Genomic DNA, 17,258 nt, shown 5'->3' with positions numbered 1-17,258 from the left:
ATCACATTCATAATCATAATAATATATGCACTGCTCAATATGTGCCATATTTAATATTTGTAGAAAATATAAATACAGTGTCAAATAATAATAATTATAATAAGATGTTTATTTATTTATTTATTTTTACAACGGTCATTCATTCATTTACTGTTTGTACACAGGTTATAGTTGACAAACACTTTAACAAACACGTAAAAAAAGCGTTGATTAACTGTTTTTATCGTTTTTAGAAACACTAAATAGAGTGAGGACTAAAATTAAAGGGTAATCTTTTAAAATAAAGTTTTTGAACGCACAGTTTCTGTCCGTTTTTCCGACTTCTACCGTTTGTGTGCTGACGTCAGCGCCGGCGTGACGCAGATCAGCACCACGGTGATTGGACAGTGCCAGAGTGCGCGAGCGACTTGGCTCTCCCGCTGTTTGCACGCCGCATCCGGCACGCGCTCAGTTTGCTCCTGGTCAGTTACGCGAGCGGCGGAGCGGAGAGCAGCGCGAGTCACCAGAGCAGGTAACGAGCTGAAAAACTTTAAGCGTTAGCAAAAGTTTGAGCTGAGCTGTTAGCCGAGGAGCGTTTTAACGTGAGTTTCTAATGCTGTGGGGACATTTACGTGTCCACACCGGCACCGAGGGGACGAAATGTAAGTCTCTTCGACCTAAAGTTGACGGTTACCGTTTGGTTTAAGGTAAAGGTTAACGTTCACTTCAGAGGGGTGGGGTTAGCCTGCACGTAATGAAGGCGAGTCAGTGAAATAAGCGATGCGAACAACTTTATGGAGGGTGTGTGTGGGATGTACTGTACCCACGTTTTATGGTTATGGGGCCCTAGTGGTGGTCTGCCTATATTTAGGGTTTACAGTGCTGGGCTGTGATCCGGTTTATCATCTGATCTGGACACACTGAGAACTGTAAAGTTACAGCACTAAGAGTTATTTATCGTCATTTAAGAATAAGGCACGTGGTATCAACAGATTATTAATCATGCTAACAAGTAGTGTGACCTGGGCGGTGTGTTCCTTCACTACAGTAAACATGGGTTCTGTGGTTTTGACCCGGTCCCTCCTGCTGCCTGGAGCACCCAGTGTGGATCAATCTGCTGAAAATAGTCCCCCAAAAAACTGCACTGCTCAGCTGTTGTAGGAAATGAATCTATATGTTTGTGAGGTGTTTTTAAAGATTTATGTCTTCAGTAGGAACCGCTGAGCTGAGAGCCACAGACAGATTAGAGAGTCAGAAAGTATTAAGAGATCTGCGCTTGTTTGTTGGTTAATAACAGAAATATAACCTCATTCATTAAGACTCTCTAAGATGTGTTGCACCGGTGAAGTGGAGTGTTTCTGATGGATAATTTGGACATTTACACTGCACAGGATCCAGCGCAGAGTCAGCAGAAGGGAAGGAGCGGGAGCTGTGGAGAAGCCAGCCTCACCGGTTCAACCAGACAGGAGGAGCAGGAGGGCCTGGAGGGTCTCTCTGCGTGACTGTGTTCTTCCTCCAGGAGGGGACGGGGGAGAGGAGCCGTGGCTGATCTGCAGCCATGCACCACTTAAGGACTACAGTGGCGAGGCTTCGGCCTTTAACGGCTGCACAGACGGCCCAGAGCCTATCGCAGCCCAGACTGTTGGTGATTGAAGGGCGCTTAAGGACGTTTCAGCCTGCGAGGCACCGGAACACATCTGTGGCTGCTGAGCCTTTTCTTAACGGCACCAGCTCTAACTATGTGGAGGAGATGTACTACGCATGGCTGGAGAATCCCAGGAATGTGCACAAGGTACGGTACATGTTTCTATGTGTTTGATGTCTCGTCTGCTTTATACAGTATATGCTGAAAACTTGAATTTGCCCGCAAGAGCGTGCTCCAACACATACTGTATGTAAATCAGGTTCAGTGCTGCACCACAATTCACAGTCAGTGTGATTTCCAGCCCCGAACCCTTTGCACTGAATGTTTGCCCCCTTCTTTCTGAGGGGCCTGAACAGATGAAAAGAGTTATCAATGGTAACGATACCTGTCCAAAATCGATAGGGTTTAAGGTACAAGTAGATCACTACTATCACCACTTTGTGTGTTTGTGTGTTTGCTTGTCAAGCAGCAGCAGATGGAACGATAAACACTGTCACTGTTCTGTCATCAAAAATGCAGCTGAACCAGTAACGGCAGAATGAAAGATGTTGAACTTAGCTGCCCTTTGGCAATAAAAGCGCTTTAAAATGTAGCATCAGACAAAATGGATGGAAAAATATTGTGCAGTAGTTTGACAGGTGCAAGAAACCGTGTTGAAGTGCTGCCTGTCAAACACATTTAAGGCAAATAAAGGTCTGAAGGTCGCAAAGACAAAGTCCGTGGACACAGGGAGGATTTGGTACTAAAAGGACAGTAACTGTGGAAGATGTGCTCTTCCTCTGCTGGTCTAACTCAGAGTACTGAAGCCTCACATCAGCTTCGGCTGAACTTTGGAATGTATTTTTACACAGACGGTGGATTCTGGATTTTGTCCCCCATCTCGTCCATTAGAAACCTGTTAGGAAGTCAATGGCCAGTATGAAGAGGAGGAATCATGACAGCTTTCAGTTCTGTATGCACTGATTCACTAATGCAGTAAGCAGTACTAACACAAGAACTGCTGCGGTTACCACTGCATCTGCTTGAAATACTACTACTGCTAGTACAGCTAATTCTACCACTGCAACATCTACTACTTGCCCTATAATAACAAACATGATAATAATTTTATTTATGGGGCACTTTTTGCAGACTTTGTGACAAAGTTCTTCATCGCAAAAATAAGGATAAAACAGTAACAGAAGGATACACAAAGATAAATAAAAGATAAAATGAGATAAGCTATTAGGTGAAAATTAGTTTTGAGGACAGCAAAGGCCAGATTATCCTAAACTAAAGTTTGTACTTATCGTGTTATGGACAGGTTTCCATCAGGTTTCTTTGTGACATGTTCCCATGTGGGGGTTAGAAAACAAACCCAGATAAACTGTGAGCGTATGGGATCGACATCAGGAGTTGTTTTTGTGCTTTAAACTGCTCAAATCAGAAAAGTAATAAGTGGAAAATGTTCAATATTCCAGGAAAGAAACCTCCCTGTTAGCACAAAGTGAACAACTAGCTGTTAGCATTCAGATCTCTGGATTTTAATAATGTGGTGGATAGTTGCTATGCTGCATGTATGCAAAGTCCCTGCTCATGATCCCCTGCAGCTGATAAATAATACTTACTAATTCCTGTATTTTATGAGTGAGGTCTTGTACTGGATGGTTGCCTTAGTCCTAAATACCCATTAACTGTCGTGACATTGCGGCAGAGAGTTTTTTAGTCATTAGGAGCAGCTGTTTGACCAGCGATAGTCATGCTGCTAAAATAACGCTGCTCATGGTGGCTCTGACCTCAGTGCTCCTATAATAATAAGACTTCATTGCACAAACTTACTCGTGTGTGTTCTGATTAGCCATCGTCAGAAGATAACTTAAAATAATGACTAAGAACTTTCTCCAAGTCAGAAATGACCTAATTCTTATAATTTCCCTAAACTCACCAAACAGCTCTGAATAGCTCTTTTGAGTTCGACCTCATAATTAAGACCGGCGTTTACAAATCTTGCAAGTCAATAAAAAGGCCGAGTAAAAGCCTGATTGCCAATCTTATCTGGAACTTTAAACTTTGCTTTTGGTGGTCCAAGTAGAACAACCTCAGATTTACAATCGTAAGCTGATAAACATCATTAAGGGGATTAACCTGGGACCCTTGGACACAGGCTTTAAGACTGCAGAGCCGTCATAAAAATGTTCACACAAACAGTGTGTGAAAGATGGAAAGTTGGGATGTTGTTCTAGACGCCAGGGGGTTTGATAAAGCTGTATGGAGTTTTTGTGAAGGCAGGCGCCCTGCAGCCATTGCCTGTTGGTGTGTTGTGCTGTATGTGTTACGATGTTGTAGTAAAAATGTTATGTCACACTCTACCTGTAAGCTGATATCCAGAGGCGGATGTGAGGAAGCTTCCTTTGCTTGTGATCTTAAAAGCCTCTCACAGTGATAAGCCACTTACTCTCCTCTCTGGCTAGAAACTGAGATCCACGGTCAAACACGTGTGGAGGTGGGTGTATGTAGCCTCACGAGCGGCGGTCTGACGGTCAGTCTGCCGCTCTGGTGCAGAAATATCTCAACAGCTATTCGATGGATTGACATTGTTCACACGTTCACGGCCCAGAGAAGATAAACTCTCATGACTTTAAATTTGTCGAGTGCTTTGGTTTATGACCAATATCTAATTCCCATCAGCCTCAGCTGCACTTTGTGTTGAGTGCTTATTACCGCACGTAAGCATAATTAACACCTGGTAAATATTACCTGCTAAACGTTAGCATTGTTAGTGTGAGCATGTTAGCATGCTAATGTTGGTATTTTAGCTGTAGCACTGTGTGCACAGTACATATCCACAGAGCCGTTAGCATGGCTGTACACTCTCAGTCCTGTGATGTTGCTGTGTTTGTTCATGCCTGCCTGTTGTCCACGTTTGAATGAGTGAATATTTGACCTGGCATGACCCCGTGTTACCTTAGCAGGAGCTGTGACGACACTCAGAATAAGCGTATCACATACATAGTAGGAGATATAACGAAACATTCGTCTGCTGCCATTCTTTCTCCCTGCAGTCTTGGGATACATTTTTCCGTAACGCTAACGCTGGGGTGCCGCCCGGTGCGGCCTACCAGAGCCCTCCACCCCTCAGTGGGACTTCTCAGGGATTGGCCAGTGTCCAGGCACTGGTGGAGGTTCGGCCCAATGTGGAGAAGCTGGTGCAGGACCATCTAGCTGTCCAATCACTCATACGAGCATACCAGGTAAACTACAAACACACCTGAGCTGATTATCTCACACAGAAAATGCTTGTTGCCCCGTTCGGGTTGGGCTTTGCATTCTCAGCATTCCACACTATTTCCTGACAGTGACATTGACTGATATCAGGATGCAGTGACACTTATCTTCAGACCTCTGCTATCAGCACAAGATGTCCTTCAGTGAAATGTGAGGACGAACTAACAGGCAGGCCGTAGATGTCTTTGCAGTTTACTGGAGATAAATTTTATTTTGAGGTTGCATTTCTTAGAAAAGACACACACTGTGAAGTTACAGATGTGCAGGCTGGTGTTTTCAGCCTGTTTGTGTTCATGGAATTTAATTCTGGTTTATATGAAGAAGTTATTTCAAGATACGCTAGGTGACATGTAAGTGAATGAATCTCTATTGTCACGGCCAGTTTAACCTTTTTTCCCTGCGGTGGAAACGTGCAGCGTCATTGTGGCCTCACAGCAGGACATAATCGCGGCGAGCTGCACTGCGCTGCTGACTTCCTGCTTGGTACTTTTTAGCCTCCAACTGAAGCTCTGTGGTTTGGAATACAGTTGTTGCTTTTGATGACGACAGACAGACGCTAATGTGCTGAAATATTTTGGCATGTCTGACCTGTTCCACACACGCATACACCAAGCTGTTTACCTGTGCGCAGGTACGAGGACATCACATCGCCAAGTTGGACCCCCTGGACATCAGCTGTGTAGACTTTGACGATGCCCCGTGTACGATTGGTTTCCAGAACGTTGGTGAGAAATATGAACCTGCTGACATATTTCCTGATGTGCTCCTCTCTGTCCCTGTCCGTCCTTCTTCCTCTCATTGTGTTTTTGGAACCTTTGTGTCCTTAAACACTGGATCTCTTTGGTTTGTCCCACCTTTCATTGGGTGTCCATTTCGTTCTACCTTTCTGTTTTTACCCCTTCTTTTATTTTCTTTGTCCGTGTGACAAACCCACCCACCCTCTTTATCTTGAGTGGTCTCCCCTCCACCATCGGCCTCCTGCTTTGTTTACCTCCATCGGCCCACCGTTACTCCACCTTGCGTGGAATATAATGTAGGTACGAGGTCACCATGTGGCTCAGCTGGACCTTCTGGGCATAATGGCTGCTGACTTGAAGCCCACGCCTTCTGACATCATCATCATGCTGAGCAAATTATTAAACTGCAGATTTTATTACGATTTTTGTAATACAAGAACCGTTTATTGATGATTCACTAACATTAATAACAGCAGGCTTTCGTGCTTAAGTAAGCCAATAAGAAAGAGTTATGTTTTTTTGACTTCCTAAGAAGCCATGAACAGGGTGAAGATGAATTAAAGAGCTAGCTAAAAAGACAGAGCTGGCTATTCTAGAGGAAGATCCACCACTTCATTTCACATCCTGTTGTCCTTATCAGCACTTACTGTATAGCAAGATATGGTTTCTGAGCAAAGACGATAAGACCGCATGCTGTATGGTTGTTAGTTTGAGAGCTGTTGTGGCTGTAGATGGTTGGAGAGATTGTTAGCATGTTAGCTTGCTAGCGCTTAGCTCAAAGTGCACCTGTGCATAAGTGCAGCCTCACAGTGCCGCATGCATGGCTGTTTACTTTTATTTATGTCTGAGAGTGTTTTATTTGGTTTTTATTCATTCTGTTCATCCGTAATAAGTCACGTTTGCTCTTGAACGTGTACATCCTGGTGCTTTATGAGCACATGCTCATTGTGTACCTGCTGTGTAAGTCAGCTGTCATTATTAACTCAGTCTTCACTGACTTACTTTAGTTTGACTTGGTGTTCAGTTGTCTCATTTGGAAACATGTTGACTCAGTTCCTGTGTTAACTAAACATGGGCTTGTCAGTTTTGTCGCAAGAGTGCAAAGAGTAGGAAAGTGTGTGTGCCTGTGTGTGTTTTCTGTGCTGTGCATGCCTGCACCAAACTGTCATTGTGCCTAATGAATGGGTTGGGCCTCTGAGTCAAAAAACAGGTGATTGTTATGAGCTGTAATAGGATGTTTCCACAGCTAATAGTGGTATTGTTCAGCTTCACCGTGTTCTGCTTTGTCCTGGTGGCGCTGAGGTTCACAGAGGTCGACAAGAGGTCCGTATCGGGCTCCAAATCAGCCTAAAAGAATAAATGAGAAGCTCTGTGTGATCCTTATACTACAGTATGTGTGTTTGGGTCTCTCCGTGCCTCCAGGCTTCTCTCATTATAAAGATCGTCTGTGCAGGCTGACTGCTGGGGGTGGGACGAGAACCTCACACCTCAAACCTTTCTCTTTGTTCCTTTAGATGGAAATAAACCTCGGCCTACATTAGTATTAACAGCTGTAACAGGCTGCTTTCGTCATGTTGTGCTCCTGGTGGAGTTCACCTTAAACCCAGTTTCCTGTGGTTCATCATTAGCTCATTAATGTTGTGATGGTCGCAGTGTGGTGCCTTTCAGCTGCTCTCAGGGCTGACACAGTATACTGGGTTGTACTACTTGGAAAGGTGTGTGTGTTTTTGGCTCCTGATAACCTTTGTACAGCAGCAGTCAGGTCAAACAGGACTCCAGGCTTATCTGTGCCTGCTTCATTTAAATGTTACTGTGATTAGAGTGCAGGAAGACAATACGTGATTATCGCGTTGGATCATTCTGCCTCTACTTTGAACCATCAAAGAAAACAAGTTGTATGTCTTTATGTGCGGGCGGTTCACGGAGGGGGAGGAAAGTCTAAAGATCCCTTATGTAACGCAGAGAGCTGACTGGCATATTGGACTGAAAACGCCCTGTCCTCAGCACAGCACTCTGCTCCGATGTGCTGACAGAGATGGACAAACACAGATCATAGTTACAGCCCTCCCCTCCCCTCCGCTGTTCCATATTGTCTTATCTCTCTTTGGTGCAACCAGAACATCACGTGCTTTAGATAAACACAAGCCACCCCGTGATGTGTCAGACCGCTCCTCCTCAGAGTGTAGACCGAGCGTTTGATCAGCTGACCTGACCCATCAGTCCTGTCCTGTTTGCTTTTAGCTGGACGGACAAGCTGCTTCTCACTGTGCTCTGTCTAATGTACTGTGTGGTTTATTAAAGGGGAAATCTGCCTGATTCAAGAATTCACAACGCCAGAGAAAGTCAGAAACATTCAGAGCCGGTCCAGTTAGAAAATAAAATGATTCTGTTGCATGAAACTTATAGTCTTTGCTTAGTTTTATTAAAAATGTGCCAATTCTTCAAAACCTCATATTTTAGCAGTTTCCCATCTCACTTACATTTACTTTTACTCTCATTTAGAGCTGAACCAGACAAAAAGCAGTCAAAGATGAGAAAGTACAGATGCGTAAAAACAAGCGTTGCCATATTTTGTAACAATGATTAAAATTTGTTTTCATTGAATTCTTATTGAAACGGTTTGGAAATCAATGGAAAGCTCAACGGGAAGTTAACAGAGCTGCCAAAGACAAAGGAAAAAGGAAAGAAAAACTCAACAAATAGTTGAAGTAGGCCACAAAATAAAGACCGTGGCAGCAGGTTTTGAAGGACACAGGACGAGCACGGTCATGTTTGGCAGGTTCGTCCGGAGCCTGAGGGTCCTGACAAAGAAAGCTCAGCTATTTACAGATTGTAATCAGTTCAGTTTAGATTCTGTAGTGACCACAGGAGAGCTCTGGTCTCATTAAAGGGATTAAAGGATATAATTAGAGATGCAATTAAACGCCACAGTGTTCCTTAAAGGGGTATGTGACCAATTTTATACACAGAAGTCATTTTACTGATAACGATGAGCACAAGTCGTGAAAACGGTCGTATGACATCTCAGGTGCTCTGAAGGAGCTTTGTCAGGTCTGAGAAAATAACCCGGATGGACAACCAATATCGATGACAATGCTGATACTTAGTGACCGATTAATGCCAATATCGTGTTGTTCTTTTGCATCTGATAAAAAATCAAAAATGTAATAATAATAATAATAACAAATGTAACACTAACACTGTTTCCTCAAGTAGATCTGCTGTCGTCAGTGCGCTAATTTAGATAAAAATAAAACGTCCACAGCTAATTAAAAAAACAGCTTTTCGTTGTTGTTTATGATATTAAATAATAACTTCTTTGGGTTTTGGACTGTAGGTTGGACAAAACAAGGAAGTTCAAGACGTCACTTTGGGCTCTGGAAAAAATTTTTTTTAGACTAAACAATTATTGTTAAATCATCAGATGAATCGATAATGAAACGACTTGTTGGTTGCTGCCCTAGTTCCAAGATTATCAATAAGATGATGGTGGATTAAAGCTCAAAGGGGCTGTACCATAATGTCTGTATCCCTGTCAGGAGTCTGGCTGCAGCATTTTGGACTAAATGTAATCTTCCAGATTAGACATCTGCTCGGGGAGTTAAAACAGTGACGATGAAAATAAAGCAGCAGGGATCACAAATTCCAGGAAATCTTGAATTCGGTGGCGTTTCCTTTCCCCTCTTTTATTTCTCCTCCTCAGTTCCTGATTCTTCCCCCCATTTTCCACCCCCACATTGACCTGGCTGCGCTTGTTTGCTGGGATTTTCCTGATGTCAATGTCTTCACCACAGGTTTTTACGGGCTGGTTGAAGCCGACTTGGACAAAGTGTTCCGGCTTCCCACCACCACTTTCATCGGAGGCAGTGAGAACGCGCTGCCTCTCAGAGAGATTATACGCCGCCTTGAGGTAAAATACTTCAACAGCAGTGCAAAAAATCCACAGATAGAGCCGTGTGCGGGGTCATGGAGAGGTAGCCCAACGACTCTTTGAACTCTGTTTGGCCGTCCTGACCTCTCTCTTCTAGATGGCCTACTGTCAGCACATCGGCGTGGAGTTTATGTTCATCAACGACGTGGAGCAGTGCCAGTGGATCAGACAGAAGTTTGAGACACCAGGGATCATGCAGTTCAGTCCGGAGGAGAAGAGGACTCTCTTGGCCAGAATGATCCGATCCACAAGGTCTGTCTGTGTTTCCTCACATTCCTCAACACACCTCAGTGATTACCTGGAAGAGCATGCAGAGCAGCCGAAGGGTGCCGCGTTTTTCTGAGTCTGGGGGTGGGGGGGTGGGGGGGGTGTTCTGGTCCACAATGTGAAGCAGCAGCACCACCACCTGTTCACAGGTTTGAGGAGTTTCTCCAGAAGAAGTGGTCCTCAGAGAAGCGATTTGGTCTGGAAGGTTGCGAGTCGCTCATCCCGGCCCTCAAGACCATCATCGACATATCCAGTCAGAGCGGCGTGGAGAGTGTGATCATGGGGATGCCTCACAGGTAAGCACTTCAGCACATCTTCCACTACAGCCACGTGAAAGTGGTGTTGTCTAAAGCTGGGTCTAAATTTAATCCGGGCATTTGCAGCCAAAATGTTTTCCACGTGACACCGGACGGTGAAATAGCTGAATGTTCCTCCCTGTTCTTTGTCCCTCTTCAGAGGCAGACTGAATGTGCTGGCTAATGTGATCCGGAAGGATCTGGACCAGATCTTCTGCCAGTTTGACTCTAAACTTGAAGCTGCAGATGAGGTTTGAACATTAACTGCTCAGAACAGAGCAACTTTTCATTTAAGTAGTTTCAGTAGCAAACAGAGGTTGTAAGGCTGCAATTAGCTTTGCCCAACATAAAGAGTTTCATGTTACAGGACATCATTTTGTTTATCTTGTAATCTTTAAATGTGTAAATGAGACATGTTTATGTTGTGTAGTATTCACTGTACAGACATAAGAGTGGTATCAACCTGTTTGTTGAACTAACAGAAGCTGGAATCAGCAGATATTTGGGATTTTGACTTGATAAATTATCTACATTAGTAACTGACAATCAAAATTGTTATTGAAGAGTTTTCTCAGTCAAAACAACAAATTGATTTACAGACTAATAAGTTATCACTAGTTAATCACTTTGTCTGCTTTAACCGCCCTGGTTGTCTGCTCTCAGGGTTCTGGTGATGTGAAATATCACCTGGGGATGTATCACAAGAGGATGAACCGGGTCAGCGACCGGCACATCACGATGTCCCTCATGGCGAACCCGTCCCACCTGGAAGCAGTGGACCCAGTGGTGCAGGGAAAGACCAAAGCTGAGCAGTTCTACTGTGGAGACGCCGAGGGCAAGAGGGTACGCCGAGTCAGCTCTTTATGTAAACACAGAGAAAAGGCACCTTTGCTTATGTTCGTAACATGTTTGTAACCTGATGAATGATTTCACAGGTCATGTCTATTCAGCTTCACGGTGACGCTGCATTTGCAGGCCAGGGTGTCGTGTACGAGACGTTCCACCTGTCCGACCTGCCGTCCTACACCACACATGGCACCATACATGTGGTGGTCAACAACCAGGTACGCACTTTAAGGCTGTGATGGAGAGTTAGCTTTCTGCCATGTCCATGTCTTTCACTAGACCCTCTGTGTCATCAGATGTGCATTATAGTGCCCAATAGTCACGTTACATGGTGCACATGGTGGTACTGCACACGTACTGTGAGTCCAGAGAGTTTAGCCAAAGTGAATTTGAGTTTGAGTTTGAGCTTCACTGGTTGAAATAATAACAACTCTAAATTTAGCAATGAATAATATAATGCTCTCATCCACACAGATTGGTTTCACCACAGATCCCAGGATGGCGCGTTCCTCTCCTTATCCTACTGACGTGGCACGAGTCGTCAACGCTCCCATCTTTCACGTCAACGCAGACGACCCAGAGGCCGTGATCTATGTGTGCAAGGTCGCAGCCGAGTGGAGGAACACCTTCCACAAAGATGTGGTCGTAGACCTGGTGAGGCCTGGTTATTGCATTATTATCATTATCATATATTAGTATTGCATTAGCTCCAGCCTCCTAACTTGCCAAGCACAGATTAGCATCCAGTGAGCCAGTCAGTGCAGAAATTCAGAGTAACATATTAATGTTTGACGTAATAATGAATGACTGCTGGCCGCTCACTCGATTCTGACACCCGCCGTGTCTTTGCCTCTTCACATTCAGGTGTGTTACAGACGTAACGGCCATAATGAGATGGACGAGCCCATGTTCACCCAGCCGCTGATGTACAAGCGGATCAAGAAGCAGAAAGGCGTCCTGAAATCGTTTGCTGAGAAAGTCATTGCAGAGGGAGTCATCAGCCATCAAGAGTATGAGGTAGAGCAGCCTGCGGACACTGCTCTTCAAACACTGACATAATGAGTCATGATGCTACGAACTCTGATCAGGCCTCGACTTGAGTGTCGCTGTCAGTGTGACACTTAAAACTGCTCTCTTTTCATTGCATTCACATTTCCCTGGTGTTTCCTCAAATGTCGCCAGCAGGTTGACATATTTGGTTTCCTTTCAGCCTCACCTGGACTTTGTGTTTACTGTTCATTGGCAAACGTCAGCACGCTAACGCTCTCTCATCCATGTCTTTCAGGAGGAAGTGGCTCGGTACGACAAAATCTGTGAGGAAGCTTACACTCGCTCCAAAGATGAGAAGATCCTTCACATCAAACACTGGCTGGACTCTCCATGGCCTGGTACGAGCCTTATTTTGACCCGTTTAATCAGATGTATTCATTCCAGCACATAGTCTGGACATGTCTTCTGTAACGTCTCTTTGTCTAGGTTTTTTCACACTGGAGGGACAGCCCAAAACGATGAACTGCCCTTCCACTGGCATCAGTGAGGAAGAGCTCAACCACATCGGAAACATCGCTGCCTCTGTCCCAGTGGAGAACTTCACCATACACGGAGGTGCTGTCCGCTCTCGTCCGGTCGCAGCCCATTTCCCCTGAACGTCTCCTTTAAGTCTGCATGTCTGCTGTGTCCATCCTTCAGGTTTGAGTCGCATCCTAAAGGGCCGTGCCAATATGGTCAGTCAGCGAGTGTGTGACTGGGCTCTGGGGGAGTACATGGCCTTCGGCTCTTTGCTTAAAGACGGGATCCACGTACGCCTCAGTGGACAGGATGTGGAGAGGGGCACCTTCAGGTAACTCAAGAGGGAAAATCACTTGCTGTTAGTATTGGTGTTTTGTCTCTCACACACCGTCTTGTCTCTGATCTGTTTACAGCCATCGGCACCACGTTCTTCACGACCAGAACGTTGATAAGAGGATCTGCATCCCGATGAACCACATCTCCCCCGACCAAGCTCCTTACACCGTCTGCAACAGCTCTCTGTCTGAATATGGAGTACTGGGTCAGTAACACACAAAGATGACGCCTTTAACTCCATAAAATATACTGACTGTATTTAAAAAGGGAAGGGAGGCGCGATCAACACGTTCAGCAAGTCTCTTCCCAAATGACAAGAGAATTCTGAATGTGTGGCAGCCTCAGGTTTCAACAGACGGCTGGACAAAGACATTCCTCCAGAAAAGGTGCCCTGCTTTGTGTGTCTGAAGCTGCTCTGTCGTCTCCTCTGTGTGCAGGGTTTGAATTAGGCTTTGCCATGGCCAGTCCCAACGCGCTGGTTCTGTGGGAGGCCCAGTTCGGAGACTTTCATAACACAGCTCAGTGTATCATCGACCAGTTCATCAGCTCGGGTCAGGCCAAGTGGGTCCGACAGAACGGCATCGTGCTGCTGCTTCCGCACGGCATGGAGGGAATGGTGGGAACTACCAAACCTGATCCTCCACATTCTGCATCTGTCTGAGTCTCATCGTGCTGTGATGCCGCCTCGTAACCAGACTTCTGCTAAAGATCTTTGACTTGATTGTTCCTCCGTCTCTCAGGGTCCAGAGCACTCGTCTGCCCGTCCTGAAAGGTTTCTGCAGATGTGCAATGACGACCCTGATGTTTTCCCTGTGAGTGTCAAACCGAGTTGTGAAGGAACACTGATACATCATCCAGATATCAGCAGACACAAACAACATCCCAGTTTTTGCATTTATGTTAACACCGACAGTTTGCTACGAGCATCATGCCGTTTTTACAACCTCTGATTTTGTTTGTATCCGTCGGGTTCAGACTTCAGTTCAGCTGCTTGCAGCTGACGCAGTGAGACTTTCTATGATGCAGATTTTGCAAATTGTGAACAAATAGTTTAAAAACAGAAGGAGAAGTTCATGTGAGGTGATGTAGACTTGTTTTTGACTGAGTGTAACACAGATGTGCATCTGCAGATAAGCATCCATAAATCAGCCTAGAAATCAAAGAAGAGTCTTTATAACTCCAGAACTCACCTTAGAATCATCATGTTTTAAAGTTTCCCTCAGTATGAGATTAACCCAGTGACACTCGTCTGTACGTCCACAGAAACACTGCAAACAGGAGCTGCTAACAGCCAAATTCTTTTAATTTTGTCAAAATGCAAATGAATACAGGCTAAAAAAGTGAAGTTTAACTTGTAGCTCACACTGTAACTCACTGAGTCCACAGCAACACGGTAAAACTCAGAGCGCGGTTGTCCTCTGAACAGCAGTAAGACAAACAACAATAACTGTCTGTTAATGTGGTGTGCATGCAGATGTTCTTCACTCCTGCTCTCTTGTCAGAAACTGTCGGAGGACTTTGCGGTGCGTCAGCTGTACGACTGTAACTGGATCGTCGTCAACTGCTCGACTCCTGCGAACTACTTCCACGTTCTCCGCCGGCAGATCCTGCAGCCCTTCAGGAAGCCTGTAAGTTTCACAGCATCAAGAGGGACTCAGCACAACAGATGAAGTGGTTCAACGTGTTCTGTGCTCTCTCTTCAACTGCAGCTCATAGTATTTACTCCCAAGTCGCTGCTGCGCCACCCTGAGGCCAAGTCCAGCTTTGACGACATGCTGCCTGGTGAGCACTGACAGAGAAAGGAAGGAAACTTATGATGAAAAACAGAAACTGGCAAAGATCGACTGCAAACCTCTTCTGGAACATGAAGGAGTCTCTGTCTGTGTGTTTGTTCTCCTGCAGTCACCCACTTCAAGCGTATGATCCCAGACGACGGACCTGCAGCCGCCAACCCGGGAAAAGTGAAGAGAATCATCTTCTGCACCGGCAAGATCTACTACGAACTGACACGGGAACGCAAGAACAGGGGGATGGACGACGCCATAGCTATCGTTCGCATCGAACAGGTAACGTCCATCCCTGCGTACACTGCAAACAGCAGCTGCTAATTCAGCAAACTGTTCATGGTGCAAATTACCGACGTTTAAACAAATCCAGCTCAAAGATCGGGGATGACGGTGTCGTCGACAGCTAACACTATCTCGCTGATTATACTTCCTGTTGGATGTAGAGCACGGTTACTCCCCAAACTCAAATACTTCAGCATCAGCTTTCCTCTTTCAGCTCTCGCCGTTCCCGTTCGACCTGGTGAAAGCGGAGACTGATCGTTATCTGCACGCTGACCTGGTGTGGTGTCAGGAAGAGCACAAGAACCAGGGATACTACGACTACGTCAAGCCCCGCATCCGCACCACCATCGGCCTCCGCCGCCCCGTCTGGTCAGTTTGATGCAACCTGAATGAATTCAGTAAGCGTCTGTGCTGTGAGTGTATACTGACGTGTGTGTGTGTGTGTGTGTGTGTGTGTGTGTGCGCGCAGGTACGCTGGCCGTGAGCCTGCAGCAGCTCCAGCCACTGGGAACAAGCAGACGCACCTCATGGAGCTGCAGCGTTTACTGGACACGGCGTTCGATCTGGAGGCATTCTCAGGAAAACTGTGACACGCTCCCGCACGCAGACGAACCTGCCCATCGAGCTGCACCTCCTCAGTGCAGCCCCCCCCCCCCAATGCCTTTGCCTTTTTGCAATGATGTGCTTTTCCTCAATACATTTACATATCAGCCCTGTTTATCAGGCGTAACAAACAAAACGCACAATGATCGACTGCCTCTGAAACACTGTTACTGTGTAAACCTCGTGTTCACAGTGATGGACACTACTCTAGAAAATAATGTAAACCTGCGTTGAATGTATACATTTATACAACATTAATTTGTGGGATAAAGAGTTTAATTTGCTCTTATTTTATCAATTACAAAATAACATCTTGCTCTCTGCTCTGCACAGCTGAAACGTTGCATGCGACCGCCAGCCGAACAAACGTTTGGACTCATTTATTGATCTGTGCGATGCAGATCGTCTAAAAATGAAAAGCTTTCACTCAGACGAACAGAGGAAACGCTGCAAACGATGCACATATTTAAAGGAACAGATTTTGGGAAGTCAGCGTCTTGCAGAGAGTTAGACAAGACTGTTAGCTTAGCTTAGCACAAAGACAGGGAGCAGCTCATCTGGCTCTGTCCAAAGCACGCTATTATTACATCTTATTTGTTTACTCTGTACAAAAAACTAATTGTATAAATGACAATTAGAGTTTTATGGGAGGTGACTATTTCTTGGCCGCACACAGTGACTTTTGTAAGCTTTAAAGGTGCTAAGACAGAGCTGTGCTAGCTATCTGCGCCTGTTTCCAGCCTTTATGCTAAGCTAACTAGCTGCCAGATGTAGTTTCTTCTTTACTCTGTGCATGTTTATAAAATGAGATTGATCATAGTTTGAAATGTTTAGGCTGAGTTACGATGGCTGACTGAAGAACAGTAGGGATGTTTTTAAGCAACTTTCTAACGTATGATGTCTGACACAAGTCAGACTTTTAGAAAACAGGAACGTCTACTTCCAGCTGAAGAGTCTCTGGTAAAGAAACAGATCAAAGGGGCTCGACGTATTTCTGCACTTTAATCAGAGTTCAGCGGTGACTTTAAAATGAGTTGTTGATCTGCATGTAAGCAGAGGGAGGGGCTCACCGCTGCACGCCGACACTTCACACACTTCACTTTGTGTAGTTTTTCACACATTCTCCTTCCATTCTTCCCAAATCCATATTTATTTTCTCCTCTGTGGTTCACGGGCCGTCCCGCCACGTCACTGCAAACATGTCTGTGCCAAATCTAACTGATTACTTGAAATGACATCATGTTTCATTTAAACAAAGAAATCATGCCGGCAGTAGCGGAGACTTATGTAAAGACAGCAGATTCCTCACATTCGAAGGATGTATTTATTTTCATATAGTGTTGTATGTTTTATTGTTTTCAATAAATGAAGATTATAGTTCCTTGTTGGGAAGTGCTGTTTTTTGCTGTGATGTTAAGGCTGTATTGACCAGTCAGTCTGTCACTGTGTGTAACTCACTGTGTATTTTATATACAGTGTATATTATATGATTATATGAATCACAAAGCATTTAGAGCTCAAACTAGTCCGAAGTCTGAGACCAGGTGCGTCACCTGCAGCAGCCGGCTGACTGAGCAGGTGTTAGCCACTCAGACCTCCTCTGGACCTCCAACTTCTCTCACACTGAGGAGCCACTTATAGCACTAAAATGCTTCATGACTCACTTTTGGAAAAGGTCTTTTATTTTGTGGAGTGAGTCGAGTTTCAGAAGATTTACAAGATACTTTTAGCCTTAATCCTCAAAACACAAACCAAAATCAAGACACTGACTCAAGT

General features: G+C 45.0%; 1 protein-coding gene across 1 annotated transcript; it reads left to right on the top strand.

Annotated features, from left to right (window-relative positions):
* The first annotated feature begins 466 nt into the window (after positions 1-466).
* ogdhb (oxoglutarate dehydrogenase b) lies at positions 467-16,439 on the top strand. Its single transcript, XM_076758710.1, has 23 exons — positions 467-511; positions 1,371-1,771; positions 4,666-4,854; positions 5,520-5,613; positions 9,420-9,535; positions 9,654-9,808; positions 9,973-10,119; positions 10,280-10,370; positions 10,783-10,962; positions 11,055-11,183; positions 11,440-11,619; positions 11,830-11,982; positions 12,251-12,353; positions 12,442-12,570; positions 12,655-12,805; positions 12,888-13,015; positions 13,248-13,426; positions 13,551-13,622; positions 14,313-14,438; positions 14,520-14,592; positions 14,713-14,876; positions 15,094-15,248; positions 15,349-16,439. Exons 2-23 carry the CDS (start codon positions 1,538-1,540, stop codon positions 15,467-15,469), a joined length of 3,069 nt encoding a protein of 1,022 aa, XP_076614825.1. The 5' UTR covers positions 467-511; positions 1,371-1,537; the 3' UTR covers positions 15,470-16,439.
* The last annotated feature ends 819 nt before the right edge of the window (positions 16,440-17,258 follow it).

Source organism: Chaetodon auriga, chromosome 19 (genome assembly GCF_051107435.1).
Source record: "Chaetodon auriga isolate fChaAug3 chromosome 19, fChaAug3.hap1, whole genome shotgun sequence".
Taxonomy (NCBI): domain Eukaryota; kingdom Metazoa; phylum Chordata; class Actinopteri; order Chaetodontiformes; family Chaetodontidae; genus Chaetodon; species Chaetodon auriga.
The sequence above is the reverse complement of the archived record's forward strand: the minus strand, read 5'-3'. Positions and strand labels throughout refer to the sequence as shown.

Coding starts and splice junctions, on each gene's coding strand:
- ogdhb (XM_076758710.1), top strand. CDS start 1,538: ATGCACCACTTAAGGACTACAGTGGCGAGGCTTCGGCCTTTAACGGCT. Junction 12,354..12,441: donor GCTGGACTCTCCATGGCCTG/GTACGAGCCTTA, acceptor CTCTTTGTCTAG/GTTTTTTCACACTGGAGGGA. Junction 14,439..14,519: donor TGCAGCCCTTCAGGAAGCCT/GTAAGTTTCACA, acceptor CTTCAACTGCAG/CTCATAGTATTTACTCCCAA.